Raw genomic sequence first — 15830 nt, 5'->3', positions numbered from 1 at the left:
AAAAAAGGTAAAAAAGCAATTTTACTTAATAGGGGTCCTAGGACCCAATAGATTATAACATTACGTGTAGAAATATAGTTGCACTTCTAAATCATCTATTTATTTTATGTTTGCAAAACACTGTCAGATTGTCCATTGTCACAGATTTTTATAAAATGTTATTATCGTTATTATTATAAGTGTGAGCCTTGTAAGTAAAAAATTATTAGTAAACTTCACTTACTTTTTTCTTTCAATTTTCAAATATCGGTAACAGGACATGAGATAAAGAAATACAAATAACATAAAAAAAAAAGTTGATTTCTACCTCATGTTTTGTTCCTGTAACCGTATTCATTGCCCTATTCTTGATAATTCCAAGGAGTGTCAATCAAAAATTCATAAATATTAATTTAATAAGTAGTGTATAATACCAATTTAACAATTTTATTATATTAGATTTGATAATAAACTTCAGACTTTTAGTTATTTCTCTACATTTTCGATATTATTTTTCTATTATTTTTATAGTAATAAAAATGTCACTAATAATTCACCTCTTTTATTAATCTAAGAAGCTAAAAAAATTTAAGAGTCCTTTTTTAACTTCTGCCATTTTTTTCGGTTTCGTGAAAATTGCCCTATCGTGAAAAAATGTTTTTTCAACGCGACATTCTCAACATTTTCTGTAGGGAAAGAGAAGCCAAATTTATTAATTTTCGATAATACGTAAGAGATACTTTTGATGATAAAAGATACCTTTTTATGACGATAATACGTCGCTTTTCTCTAAAAATATAAAAGAAAATTTTTATTTTCAGGTTTTCGAAAATTTTGATCCTTCCATAAATCGTGTGAGGAAGAAATTCTTAAAATATGAAGTCATCAAAGATGGAAAGATTTTTGCCGAATGAGTGTTATGTTTGTAAATCGAGGGACAATTTAACAAGATGTAAATGTAACATGATTTGCTATTGCTCTGAGAATCATCAACTCAAACATTTACCAGTTCACGAGAGTTTTTGCAAAGTAATTAAAGAATTGTTAATAGAGAAAAAAGTGTCACACATTTTTGAAGAGCTAACAAATATAACTGGATCCCTTTGGGTAACAAAACGAAGTGAAATCAATAAAGAAATATTGAAAAAATTAAAAAGACCTATGAGTCCATTAGAAAATGCGATGAGGAAAAATCCGCGAGTGTGTTTCGTTTGTCGTCAAACAAGACAAGAATATTTAATAAATTGTCCTGATTGTCCGGTGGCAAGTTTTTGTGAAAATCATTCTCAAGATGTACTTCACACTATGAATTGTAAAGTGATGAGTCAGTTCTTAAAAATTCTTAACGCAGCCGAAGAATTAAATGTCGATTTGAAATTTCTGTCTCCTACTTTTCCGTGTATTACAGAAGAGAAAGAAAATCAACTTATGGACTCACTTGCTGTCACATATAAAGTAAATAAAATGGAGGAAAAATGTTTAGAATCGAGATTCTTGAAAATAGACCTCATTAACTTTATGGACGTAGCTTCGAAAATTAATAGTGCTTTACAAAAAGTGCGCGACACGATTCCCGAAGTATTGACAATTCACATCGATGCCCTTTTCTATATACACGCAATTACGAAGAAAAATTATTGGGAATTTCTCCTGCACCTAAATCCACAGATAAAAAAATTAAAAATAGTCTTCACTTCATCTGAAAATGGATCCAATTCAAAGACATCTCTTTGTGAAAATTGTATTTCAGAGGAAAAAGAATTGATTGCTGAATATTCGTCAGAAACTTACGAAGACTACATGCTGGAGGAAAAATATCAAGAACCGGACCTTCTGTTTTATGTTCAAATCAACCTTAGAAGTATCTCTGAAAGATTAAATAAGTGGAGTGAATTTAATTGTCCCGTCATTTTGCGATTTGACACAAATTCCAATTTTTGTAAAACAGAACATTTTCTCTCGTTTTTAACAGCAAAGTTTGAATTTATTTACGAGGGACAAATAAAAGCAGCATTCAGTACATTATCCTCTATTGAAAACAAAGACTATTTCATAATTTTGCAATCAAAGGAAAATAAAGAAAAAAAAGTACCTCAAAAATCTTGTAAAACTGCAGTCGAAATCACCGAGAAAAATATTGATACAACAACTGAAGTTCTTGTAGATAGAAACAAAAACAATGAATCGAATAAGAAACAAAAATCCGTAGATCGAGAGACACTTTCACCATCTTCATCGAAACGTTCATTTGCAACTATTTCCGAACCCGGAGACAAGGAGGAAGGAGAGAAGAGTAAAAAATCAAAAACTGAAAATTGTAAAAATTGTTCAAAATCTATCGATAAGGAAAATTGCGGTCAAAATGGCGAAGAAAGGAAAATTGCCGAAAAGGACGATAAACTTAATTGTCAATCATATCTAATCGAACACATTTCGTTTCTCAAAAACGAAATCGAAGGCTTACGACAACAGTTAAATTTATCAATCAATGAGGTTACGAAACAGCAAACAAAACTTGATCAAGTTTCTTTTGATTTAAACAAAAAGAACAAGTTAATAAACAAAATATTACGCGATATTGTCAATGCAACGGACACTGAACTTAAAGACACAGATTCATTGTGTGAAAACGGTGAAAATAACAGCATTTAATCCGTATTGAAAAATTTAGTTTTTTATTTCTTTAAAAGGAATCGTCTAGTTTTTAAATTTATTTGAATTTAAAATTCAAATATTACTTTCTTATTTTTTATCCCCGTTTACTGTTTTCAGTGATTAAAGTTGTCAAATATTGTTAAAAAAAAATGTGATGTATTATAATGAATACAATTAGTTCTACTTCGATTTCAAAGAATGATTATCGAATTTCTATTTTTGTTAAACAGAAAATTCGTATCACTGTTTTGAATTAAAAATTCAATCACTCCTAATAATGTTTCTGTATTTCTTTTTTATATTTAAACTAAAATTGTATTTTTATAAAAATATTTAAATATTATGACTGTCATTACAGTTCTAATAAATTTATATGAAAAATCATTGTTTTTTTCCTTTTTTAGAAATTAGGAAAATTTTGTTAAAATTCTCTGCATAATTATCTAACTATTCTTACAGGCCTCGGATATTATGACTTTTTCGACTTTTTTCAAAAAAATGCGACTTTTTTAAACTTATTTTCAAAAATTGCGACTTTTTTCGACTTTTCTTCCAAGTTTTGCCACAAAAACTACATTTTTGGTATAAAATGCCATTTATTTCGATTTTTATAGTGTAAAAAGTATAACTAGACAAATCTTTCAAAAAAATTATTTTTCAATGATTTTTCTAATTAAATTTTGAAATATACAATTTAAAAATTTTTCAATAATTCAGATTTTTTAAAATTTAATTGAAAATAATTGAATTTTTCAAGTATTATTAAAATTTTTGAAAATCAACTTTTGAGGAGTTTTAATTGTAAATTTTGAAAATAATTGAATTTTCAAAAATTTCAATAAAAAATTTTCAAGTGTAAATTTATAAATATGAAAATTAATAAAAATTAACTTCTAAAAATTGTATTAAAATATTTTTGAAAAAAGTAATTTTTAAAATTCTTTTTCATTCTAATTTTTTAAAATTCAATTATTTTCAATATTTTCAATTACATATTTTCGAAAATTCAAATACATTCAAAACTAATAACATTGAAAGTTTGTAGAATTCGTTTTAACTTTTTGGAAAAAAATCATGTTTATAATTTTTAATTAAAATTCATTGAAAAATTATTTACTTTTCTTTAAATTATTATTCAAAAATTCATCTTTTACTTTAAAGGGGTCCTAGGACCCAATAGATTGTAACATTACGTGTAGACAAATAGTTGCACTTCTAAATCATGTATTTATTCTAAGTTAGTAAAACACTGTCAGATTGTTCATTGTCGCAGATTTTTAACAAAATGTTATTAATATTATTATAAGTGTGAGCCTTGTAAGTAAAATATTCATAAACTTTACTTAATTTTTTCTTTCAAATTTCGGTAAACAGCACATGAGATAAAGAAATATAAATAAAATACAAATAAGAGTTCTTTTCTATCTCATGTTTTTTTCCCGTATCAGTAATCATTGTCCTATTCTTAAAAATTCCACGGCCTGTCAATCGAAAATTCATAAATATTAATTTAACTTTTAACAAGTGAATAAAATTCAGACTTTTAGTTATTTCCCTACATTTTAGATTGAAAATTCAATAAAAATTGTTAAGTCTCTGAAGTTGTCGTCGAAGCTCAGCCTCAGCGTCCTTTTAGTAATAAAAATGTCATTAATTTCACCCCTTTTATTTACCTAAGAGCTAAAAAAAATTTTAAAGTCCTTTTTTAACCTTAAACATTGGGAAAAAATCTGTAATTCTTTTTCTGTTTCGTAAAAAAAGCTAATGAGCATTTCTCGCAATGTCTGTATACTTTTTTTTATAGGGAAAGAGAAATTTATCTTTTTCCCTTCTAACCATTTTTTAAAGTAACTATTAATTTTCGATATTACGTCACTTTTCTCTAAAAAAATATATAAAGAAAATTTTTATTTTCAGGTTTTCGCAAATTTTGATTGTGCATAAATTGCGCAGGAAAAAAATTCTTTAAATATGAAGTCGTCAGATAAGATGGAAAGGTTTTTCCCGAATGAGTGTTATGTTTGTAAATCCAGAGACAAATTAATAAGATGTGGATGCAAAATGATTTGCTATTGCTCTGAGGATCATCGATTAGAACATTTGTCAGTTCATGGAAGTTTTTGCAAAGTAATTAAAGAATTGTTAATAGAGAAAAAAGTGTCACACATTCATGAAAAGCTTCAAAATTTAAAAGGACCTGCTTGGACAAAAGAAAAAGAAGAAATCGGCATTGAAGTAACAAATAAATTAGGAAGACCTATGAGTCTATTAGAATATGCTATGTGGAAACATCCGCGAGCGTGTATTGTTTGTAATCAAACAAGACAAGAGGACTTAAAAAATTGTCCTGATTGTCCAGTGGCAAGTTTTTGTAAAAAGCATCTACAAGATGAACTTCACAGTATGAATTGTAAAGTGATGAATCAATATTTAAAAATTCTTAAAACCGCCGAAGAATTAAATATCGATTTGAAATTTTTGTCTCCTATTTTTCCGTGTATTACAGAAGAAGAAGTAAATCAAGTTATGGACGCACTTACTCTCACATATGTAGTAAGTAACATGAAGGAGAGATGTTTAAAATCGAGATTATTGAAAATGGACCTTATTAACTTTATGGATACAGCTTTGAAAATTAATAGTGCTTTACAAAAACTACACGACACGATTCCAGAGGAAATGACAATTCACATCGATGCCCTTTCCTACGAGCACGCAATCACAAAAGAAAATTATTGGGAATTTCTCCTGCATCTCAATCCGCAGATAAAAAAGTTAAAAATAATTATTGTAAAAGACGATAAGGAAAACGACAATATTAAAATTTATCAACTTTGTAAAGAATGTAAATCTTCAGGTAGAACATTGTCAGTGAAAAGTTCTTCACTAATTAAGGATAATTTCAAAGATCAAGTAATCAATGTTCTTTTTTATTTGAAAGTAGAAAATATTTCCAAAATATTAAATAGATGGGAAACATTGAAATGTCCCGTTGTATTTCGTTTCGATTCGAAATTAAATTTTTACAAAGCGCAACATTTCCAACGGGAATTATTTCCAAATTATATTCAATTCTATGAGGGACAATTAAATTCACCGTTCGGTATGTTATCTTCGTTTGAAAATGAAGACATTTTTTTAATTCTTAAACCGAAAGAGAAAGAAGAAGAAGAAGAAGAGGAAGGAAGAGTCAATAAACAAGTTACAGTCGAATTGGAAAATTTCGACCATAAGAATTACATGTTTGTAAGAAGACACATTTCTCAACTTGTAAATAAGAACAATGAATTGCAAAAGAAGTTAAATTCAACAATCGAGGAGAAAAATAATTTGGAAATTAAACTTAAACAAGTTTCCAATGAGTTAAATAAGAAGAATGAAGTTATAAGCAAAATATCCCGCGATATTGGCAGTTCTTCAGATAAAGAAAATGAAACTGAGACTCCAGCACGTAAGAAGAAAAGAACTTATTAAGTTCAGAAAAGAACAAACTCGTTACTTTCATTTAATGGAAGTTTTTCATGTTTATTATATCCAGTTGTCATTGAATGTACGTTTAATATTAATATTTCGTGTTTTGTATAAATAAATATTTTGAATTTTATACCAAAAAATAATGTCTTTTTTAGAATTTCCACTACTTTAAAATTTTAAATCCGATAATACTAGAAATCAAAAAACTATTCTCAAAAATTATAATCAAATTCTTCAAAAAAAATTCAATTATTTCCATAAATAAAATTTTTACATGAATTCAATTAATTTAAAATAGTATTTTAAAAAAAATCAATTAATTAACAAAATTCTTACACAATTCTTCACAATAATTCCACTACTTTCACTGATAACATTTTCCATAAAAATTAAATTATTTAAAAAAATGTTTGGTAAAATTTATTTTTATAAAAAATAAAAACTCATCGAAGAATTTCAATTATTAATACAATTTTAAATTAATTAATCGAGAAATTGAATTATTTTCATAAATAATAAAATTCATCGCAGGATTTCAATTATTTTAAATACAATTTTACAGGAATTTCTCGAGAAATGTAAGAATTGTTATTCTTTAAAATTTAATTTCAATTCCTCAAAAAAATCAATTATTCAAAAAAAAAAAAAATAAAATTCTTTGGAAGAATTCAATTACTTACAATAATATTAGAATTTTTCACAAGAGATCAACTATTTTTAAATATTTTAATAAAATTGTTCGAAAGAAATTAATTATTTTAAATACAATTTTAATTGAATTTCTTCGAAAGAATTCAATTATGTCGAAAAAAAAAATATTCCCGAAAATTTAATTATTTTAAGGATTTTATAAAAAATCTTTGAAAAATTCAATTATTTTCATAAAATAAAAATATTCATCATTGAAGAATTTCAATTATTTTTCATCTAATTTAAATTAATTTAATAGAATAATTCAATTATTTTACACATAAAAATTTTCAACAAGAATTCAATTATTTAAAATGCAAATTTTCATAATATTTACTATTATTTCGAAAAAATTAATTATTTAAAACAATGTTTTTAAAATTCTTATAAAGAATTCAATTATTTTAAAAAATAACAAAATTTTTCACAGAAATTCAATTTTTTTAAAACATTTTAATAACATTTTTCGCAATAATTCAATTATTCTTAAAATTTTAATTTCAATTCCTCGAAAAATAATTGAATTTTTTCAAAGAATTCAATTATTTACAAAAATATTAGAATTTTTCACAGCAATTCAATTATGTCGATAAATAACAAAATCATTCCCGAAAATTCAATTATTTTTTTAAAAAATGTTTCTTCTTGGAAATTCAATTATTTAAAAAAATTCTAACGAAATCGTTCTCAAGACTTCAATTATTTTCATAAATAATAAAATTCTTCTCAGGAATTATGTCGAAGAAAAACAAAATTATTTCTGAAAATTCAATTATTTTGAGGCATTTTAATAAAATTCTTTGCAAAATTTAATTTTTTTTATAAATATAATAATATTCGTCACAAGAATTCAATTATTTTTAAAAGTAATAAATTTCTTCTAGAAAATTAAATTATTTAAAAAAATTCTAATAAAATCGTTCGCAAGAATTCGAGAAAACTTTAACATTATTATAATTAAACTTTTTTTTATACCTAATTTATTACAATTTTTGTTAAAATTCTTCCTAATAAAGAAATTAAAATTCTTTTGAAGGGTCCTAGGACCCTAAATATCGTTACATTACTCATGATACTGCGGCCATAATTTTAAAATTATAGTTGCGATTCTGTATTATGCAAATTATGTAATTATTTTATGTTTGTAAAACGCTAAATGTCAGATGTGTCAGATTTTTTCAATTATTATTGTTAATTATTGTTTAATGACAATTGAAACTTGAACCATGTAAGTAAAATATTATTTTATTTTTCTACTTATATTTTGTTATCACATTTCTCAAGTTTCTTAAAAATTCTTCTATATATTGAAAACTCATAAATTTAGTTGTAAATATACGAAATGAACTGCAATTTTTCCAGATATTTTGAAGTAACTTTATGAATTTTTAATAACTTAATAATTAAAAATAATTAAATTTAATTAATTCGGTATTAATTAATTAAATTTAATTAGAATTTGATAGAAAAAAGCGCATTAAAAAAATAAAATACATTTCTTTAAAATTTGATAAAAAAAATTATTTTCAGGTTTTCGTAAATTTTGATTGTTTACATTTTACATGGACGAAAATACCAAAAAATGAATTGTGCAAAAATGGAGAGATTTCTGCCAAATGAATGTTATGTTTGTAAATCGAGAGATAACCTAATAAGATGTGACTGCAACTTAATCTCCTATTGTTCCGAAGCACATCGATTGAATCATTTGCCGATTCATAAAAGTTTTTGCAAACTAATTAAATCATTGTTAATAGCAAAGAAATTGTCACACATTTATGAGGAGCTTACAAATTTACCTGGACCTGAATGGAATACAAAGCGGTGTGAAATCTACGCAGAAATAAAAAGTAAATTAGGAAGAAGATTAAGTCCATTGGAATATGTAATGTTTCATCGTCAGCGTGTGTGTTTCGTTTGTTGTAAAACCGAAAAAGAAGAACTAACAAATTGTCCCAATTGTCCAGTGGCAAGTTTTTGTGAAAATCATCCTCACGATGAACTCCACAGTATAAATTGTAAAGTAATGAATCAATATTTAAAAATTTTAAATGTGGCAGAGGAATTAAATGTTGACCTGGAATTTCTGTCTTCTAGTTTTCCGTGTTTAAAAGAGGAACGAGAAATTGGAGTTATGGGCAAACTGACAAGGACATTTATAGTAAAGGACATGAAACTTGATTGTTTAAAGTCGAGATTATTAAAAAATGGTCTTATTCAGTTTATGGATGTAGCTTCGAAGGTTCAGAATGCTTTGCAAAAAATTTACGGCCGAATTCCAGAGGAAATTGTCATTCATGTCGATGCCTTCTTCTCGACACATGCAATCACAAGAGTAAATTATTGGGAATTTTTCATGCATCTTAATCCCATGGTAAGGAAATTAAAAATAGTGATTGTTTTGAATAGAATATTAAACAACAAATTAGAAAATTGTTCACTTTGCGAAAGTTGTAGTTCAAAGGAAAAAGAATTGTCTGTTAAATTTTTAGCAAAATCTTACGATGATTTCATGCTGGATGAAAATTATCAAAAACCGAACATTTTGTTTTACGTCCAAGTCGAGGAATGTAATTCCGAAAAAGTAAAAAAGTGGAGTGAATTTAATTTTCCAGTTGTTTTGCGATTTGAATCAGATTCGAATTTTTCCAAAACACCACAATTTCTCGCGCTTTCAACAAAGTTTCGATTTATTTACGATGGACAAATAAAAGCACCGTTCAGTACATTATCCTCAATTGAAAACAAAGACTATTTTATAATTTTTCAATCAAAGGAAAACAAAGGAAAATCTTTTGATTTAGTAACAGGCGAAAACTGTGGGGAAAAAATTGGTACAAGCACAATTGAAACTAGTTCAATTGTTGAAGATATTAATTCAGAGAATTTAAACTCCGCTGAAAATATTGCAGATGTTTTGAAAATTACTTCGTCAGAATTAAACGACAATTCTGACAGTAACGAAAAATCAAAAGTGGAAACAAAGGGAAATCAATCGGCGATCGTTTCCCTTCCCGAGGCAAATGTTAAAGATAATTCAGAAAATTTAAACTCTGCTGAAAATATTGCGAATGCTTCTAAAATTCATTCGTCAGAGTCAAAAGACAATTCTGACAATAACGAAAAATTGAAATTGGAAACAAAGGAAAATCTAGCAGTTACGGTTTATCTTCCCGAGGCGAACAGGATTTTAATTCAGAACGAAAATACAAACACCGAAACCGAAGTTGAGAAAAATTCTAACAACAAAAAAACGGAACTGACGGAAAATAAAAATTCGAATATTCCAGCAGAGCCTGCAGTTCATACGTCGAATGATGAACAAAAGGAACAAAAATTCGAGGATAAAATATTTTCCCCATCGTCATCGTTAATTTGTCCTTTAGTAATTATTTCAAAACCCGAAGAAGAGGAGAAGGAAAAAAAAGAAGAGGAAGTCGAAAAAAATACTGCGATTGAGAATTCCAAACACGAAGAAAATAATTGTTCAAATTCAAAATCAATCGACAACGAATCATTAGAGATAGAAGACGACGAGGAGAAGAATGAAGAAAAAAATAATACGGAACTAATTGAAAAACTCAGAGTAGAAAAAGAAGAACAGAAAAATAATATTGAATTTCGTGTCAATTTGGAAAATTTCAGCTATTCTCAAACTAATTTTTCCCAATCGTTTCTAATCGATCATATTTCGTATCTCAATCATGAGAACGAAGAGTTACGAAAACGATTAAATGCATCCATCGAGGAAGTGGCAAAACAACAAATAAAATTTGAACAAATCTTTTCGACTGTAATCGAAGAGAATAAATTAATGAAAAAAGTGTTACGCGATATTGTCAATATTGCTGACATTGATTTACAGCTGAAGAAGTCTTAAAATCACAAAAAAATAGTTTTATATTATTTCGATTATTTCTATTTAAAAAAAATTTAAAACAGTATTCAAACAATCGTTCGTTTCGAAATTAAGTTCAACTTAATATTTAGAAAAAAATGTTAAAATAAAGCAATGTGATTGTAATTATTTTTTAAATAGTGTCATAAATTGTTATTGTTTCTATTAATAAATATGTTGAGAAGCAGTGTTTATAAAAAAAAAAGTTGTTCATTTTCTGTCGGAATATTTTAATTTAAAGCACTACGCGAATCAAACTCTTAATATAGAGGACACTAGTTACTTCCGTGTGACAACAATCGCCAGTTCATGGCTACGCCTTGTAAAGTATAGAAGTCCCTTGACGATAATTACTTTTCTTTAATAAATCTCTTTACTGTGTATTTGCTGGTGTTTACGTTTATTTAATATACCGACAACAGGTTATGGGCCCAGGTACCTACGCCTAAAATTCTACGCGCACGCGATTAGTTTTCGTAAAGCTATAGAACGGTAAACGTAGTGACGATCATTTTTTTGAGGTTAGCGTGCTCTCCGGAGAGACGGGAAAAATGAGTTCGACTGGTGTAAGGTTCGAGGTCCTTACAAAGGACAACTATGATACCTGGAAGCTCCAGATGCGTGCTCTCCTAATTAAAAATGATGCGTGGGGGTACGCAAGCGGAACAGTCGTGAAACCAGAAGTTCCTGCGCAAAACCCAAACCCAGCGACAGTAGAAGCTGCAAATCAGTGGACGGACGCAGATCTAAAAGCACAATCGGATATTGTGCTCGCGATTAGCCCATCGGAGATCAGGCTCATTAAAGATTGCGTTACAACTCGAGAGATATGGGTCAAATTAGAAAACACCTACCAGTCTAAGGGACCTGCGAGAAAAGCGGCATTTCTCAACCAGCTAATGTCCATGAAAATGAAAAATGGCGAAGACGTTAGGCAGCATTCACAGTCCTTTCTCGAAATCGTTGACAAGTTGGCAGAACTGGATATATCGATTAACAAAGATCTGTTAGCCATCATGTTTTTGCGAAGTCTACCGGAGGACTACGAAAATTTCCGATGCGCCATATCTTCACGGGACGAGCTGCCATCACTAGAAACACTTCGAATCAAAGTCATCGAAGAATCAGAAGCGAGAAAAGAGACGAATCAAAGATCCTCACAAAACGCGATGGTTGTTACGAAACTCGAGAACAAAAATAAAAGTGGATTTAGTAATCAACAAAAGGAAAATAAAAAGGACAGTGTGATAAGATCGGATTCGAAGATGAAATGTTACAAGTGCGGAAAAATAGGACACCGAGCGCGAAACTGTCTAAGCGGGAAAAATTCGTCAAACCAATCTGCAAGTGTCACCGAGGATATAAGTTTTCTTATAAAACCGGAATCATCGATAAATAATTCGTTTATAACAAGTGACAGTGCAGGGGGAAAGAAGTGGTGCTTAGACAGCGGCTGCACGTCGCATATGTGTAGTGAGCTGGAGCATTTTGTGGAAATTAATCGTGACAGTGAAAAACGAAAGCTAAATCTTGCCAGCAGTGCTCATACGGATATAGTCGGCAAAGGTGTTGTGAAAACGGAACTAATCGCGGAAGGAAACAGAAAATCCTTGAAATTAAGTGACACATTATATGTACCGGATCTTCGGTCAAATCTAATATCGATAGGGAAAATTACCGATAAAGGAAATAAAGTAGTGTTTGACAGTTATAGTGCGAAAGTGATTGACGAATACGGGAATGTTCTAATAACGGGAAAAAGAGAAGGTGGGCTGTATTATCTTCAAAATACAGTCGATCAAGAGTGTCGTGTAGTATCATCTCTTAGTGCACCTCAAGTCGCGAAGAAGAACTCCTTGGAAGACTGGCACAGACGGATGGGTCATCTAAATGTCCAATATCTACGGGATGCTATCAAGAAAGGAAATATTCAAGGTATTAAAGTCAACAACGTAAACGAAGAATTCGAGTGCAGCACGTGTGCCCTAGGAAAAATGTGTCGGATCCCTTTTCCCAAGGAGTCAAACAGAATGACAAGTGTAGGGGATTTAATTCACTCGGACATTTGTGGTCCCATGCGTGTTCTTTCTCATGGGAAAAAGGGATATTTCCTCACTTTCATCGACGATTCGTCTGGATGGTGCGAGGTCAGATTCTTATGTCGAAAAAGCGAAGTTTCCGAAGAATTTGACAAATTTCGAGCACTGATGGAAACGCAAAAGGGGAAGAGAATCAAAGCGTTACAATCCGATAATGGCAGAGAGTATGACAATCACACCCTGAACGAGATACTCCTAAAACACGGAATCCTGAGACGACTTACTGCTCCATACAATCCACAGCAAAATGGTGTCTCGGAACGTCGAAATCGAACCCTCATGGAGACAGCAAGATGCTTGTTGATTGAATCAGGACTTCCTGATGCATTTTGGGCAGAGGCTGTCAACACAGCGAATTTCATAAGAAACAGGTCACCGTCTAGAAAATTAGGAGGAAAAACGCCGTTCGAAATTTGGCACGGGAAAGTACCTGATGTGTCAGATTTCAAGAACTTCGGATGTCGAGTCTACATTATGGATAGAACACCTAGCATCGGAAAACTGGAACCACGTTGTCGAGAAGGGATTTTTCTTGGACACAGTGCGGAGTCAAAGGCATACAGAGTATGGGTGAACTCTGAGAAGAAAGTAATAATTTCCAGAGACGTCAGATTCACCGACAGACTCGCTGGCACGGCAGATCCAAATTCTGGAGACGTTTTTCCAGTTGACGAGATTCCTCGAGAGCAGTCATCACCGGATTCAATTGAAGTAGATCTTCGCAGAAATTTAGTGCTGGATATCATCGAGTCAGGGGAAGAAGATAATCAGGACGAGTACGAGCAGGAATACTCTGAAGTTGAAGAGGATTTCTATGGTTTTCAGCCTGAAAATCCGCGACCAGCGACGAGAAGAGGACGGCCACGAATCGTGCGAACAGGACTTCGAGGAAGGCCAAGAAAAACCAGAGCGGCAGCGGCACCACTTGCAAACGAACCAACAGCTGATTTTGCATCACTGGCAGAAACTCCTGTTGAAGATGCTCTGAGTGGTCCCGAATCACGTGATTGGATGATGGCAATGGCGGAAGAGGCGAAGTCAATCATAATCAAAAGCACGTGGGAATTGACAGAAAGACCCACAGGAGTTAAGACCATCGGTAGTCGTTTCATCCTGAGGGATAAAATCGACGACAGTGGAAAAATCAAGAAAAAGAAAGCCAGGATCATCGCTCAAGGATTCCTGCAACGTCATGGAAAGGATTATCACGAAACTTTTGCACCGGTTGCAAGACTCAGTTCGATACGTACCACAATCGCCATCGCAGCTCAGAAGGGGATGAAAATAAGACAGTTCGACGTCACAACCGCGTATCTCAACGGAGAATTAGAGGAAGAGGTTTTCATGGAGGTACCAAAGTGGCTAGAAAATGTTCTCACCTTCATCGTCAACGAAATAAAAGGAGAAAGCGAATGGATGATCAAGGCCGGAGAAATGTTAAATACATTGAAGTCGAAAAACGTCGTCTGTCGAATGAAAAAGGCCTTGTACGGTCTTAAACAAGCAGCCCGAGTCTGGCACAAACATCTAGACAAAGAACTCCGAAAATTGGGAGCTAGACCAACTAACTCGGACCCATGTGTGTATTTAAAATTTGAAGACGAAGAATTAATAATTATAGTTATTTACGTGGACGATTTGTTGATCATGTGTCAGGATGACGAGAAAATTACGAAACTTGCAAGCAGTCTATCAAAAGCTTTCGAAATGAGAAACATCGGTGACGTAAAACGCTGTCTCGGGATGGATTTCAATACGAGTGATCATGGAATACTCATCAATCACAGGACGTACATCACCAGTCTTCTTCAACGCTTTGGAATGACGGAGTGCAATCCGGTTTCAACACCTCTCGATCCGGGTACACAGTTAACAAAGGACAAAGTTTGGGAAGAGTCGGAAGGGAAAATTCCGCCTTATCGAGAGCTGGTTGGATGTCTGCTCTACCTGTCAGTTTCAACACGCCCGGATTTGTCTCACACGGCTTGCGTTCTCAGCCAGTTTAACGATTGTTTTGGGAAGGAACACTGGAACGCAGCGAAGCGGGTATTAAGATACCTGAAAGGTACAATTGATCTTGGTATTTTTTACAGGCATGGTGGCAGAAAAATCAACGGGTATGTGGATGCCGATTGGGGAGGTTCCATTATTGATAGGAAGTCATACACGGGCTACGTGTTTCTCCTGAGCGAAGGTGCCATCGTGTGGGATTCCAGAAAGCAGCCGACCGTTGCACAATCTAGTACCGAGGCTGAGTACATGGCCATGGGAGAAGCGGCTAAAGAAATTATTTACCTTCGACGATTTCTTTTGGAGCTTGGAGTATCTGATGCTAAATCTATCGAATTACACGTGGATAATATGAGTGCTCAAAAATTGGCAGCTAATCCCGTTCATCACTCACGATCCAAGCATATCGACATTAGACATCATTTCATCCGCGAAGTCGTCGGGTCGGGTCAAGTGACATTGAAGCATGTTAGTTCAAGAGACATGTTAGCCGATGTTCTTACAAAATTCTTACCAAAGCCACGCCATCAACAGTGTTTAGAATCGATGGGACTGTTAAAAGTGAATTTTGTGGGGAATTTCGATTAAATAAGTAGAGTTTATTTCGAGGGGAAGTGTCGGAATATTTTAATTTAAAGCACTACGCGAATCAAACTCTTAATATAGAGGACACTAGTTACTTCCGTGTGACAACAATCGCCAGTTCATGGCTACGCCTTGTAAAGTATAGAAGTCCCTTGACGATAATTACTTTTCTTTAATAAATCTCTTTACTGTGTATTTGCTGGTGTTTACGTTTATTTAATATACCGACAACATTTTCATTCAAAGAAATAAATTTCCTTCCAATTTGAATACTTCGAAGAATCTAATGATGATCACATGTCAGTAAAGTCAGGTAAATGTCAGAAAAAAAAATTTTGTTTCAAGGTAGTTAAATTTTTCAAATATTTAATTTTAATTTTATTTAATTTTTTATTAATTTTTAATTTTATTATTTAAATATAATAAAAATAAAATATTTT

The 15830-nt window shown here is 31.1% G+C and overlaps 2 protein-coding genes across 6 annotated transcripts; both read left to right on the top strand.

The window, feature by feature from the left end:
* Nucleotides 1-98: 98 nt before the first annotated feature.
* On the top strand, nt 99-6248 carry LOC122508673. 3 transcript variants are annotated; one of them, XM_043622153.1, is made up of 2 exons: nt 99-190; nt 801-2987. In XM_043622153.1, exon 2 carries the CDS (start codon nt 856-858, stop codon nt 2629-2631), a length of 1776 nt encoding a protein of 591 aa, XP_043478088.1. In that variant the 5' UTR covers nt 99-190; nt 801-855; the 3' UTR covers nt 2632-2987. The 3 variants fall into 3 exon arrangements, with proteins under 3 accessions (XP_043478088.1, XP_043478090.1, XP_043478089.1); XM_043622155.1 differs by lacking the exon at nt 801-2987 and adding an exon at nt 4552-6248 and having other exon boundaries at nt 121-190; XM_043622154.1 differs by lacking the exons at nt 99-190; nt 801-2987 and adding exons at nt 3862-3951; nt 4552-6248.
* Nucleotides 6249-7909: 1661 nt separating this feature from the next.
* LOC122508666 (putative uncharacterized protein DDB_G0282133) lies at nt 7910-11079 on the top strand. Of its 3 annotated transcripts, none has more exons than XM_043622144.1 (2): nt 7910-8026; nt 8329-11079. In XM_043622144.1, exon 2 carries the CDS (start codon nt 8381-8383, stop codon nt 10676-10678), a length of 2298 nt encoding a protein of 765 aa, XP_043478079.1. In that variant the 5' UTR covers nt 7910-8026; nt 8329-8380; the 3' UTR covers nt 10679-11079. The 3 variants fall into 3 exon arrangements, with proteins under 3 accessions (XP_043478079.1, XP_043478081.1, XP_043478082.1); XM_043622146.1 differs by lacking the exon at nt 7910-8026 and having other exon boundaries at nt 8676-8816; nt 8896-11079; XM_043622147.1 differs by lacking the exon at nt 7910-8026 and having other exon boundaries at nt 8689-8821; nt 8896-11079.
* The last annotated feature ends 4751 nt before the right edge of the window (nt 11080-15830 follow it).

This window comes from Leptopilina heterotoma, unplaced genomic scaffold (genome assembly GCF_015476425.1).
Source record: "Leptopilina heterotoma isolate Lh14 unplaced genomic scaffold, ASM1547642v1 Lhet_55, whole genome shotgun sequence".
NCBI classification, from domain to species: domain Eukaryota; kingdom Metazoa; phylum Arthropoda; class Insecta; order Hymenoptera; family Figitidae; genus Leptopilina; species Leptopilina heterotoma.
The sequence above is the reverse complement of the archived record's forward strand: the minus strand, read 5'-3'. Positions and strand labels throughout refer to the sequence as shown.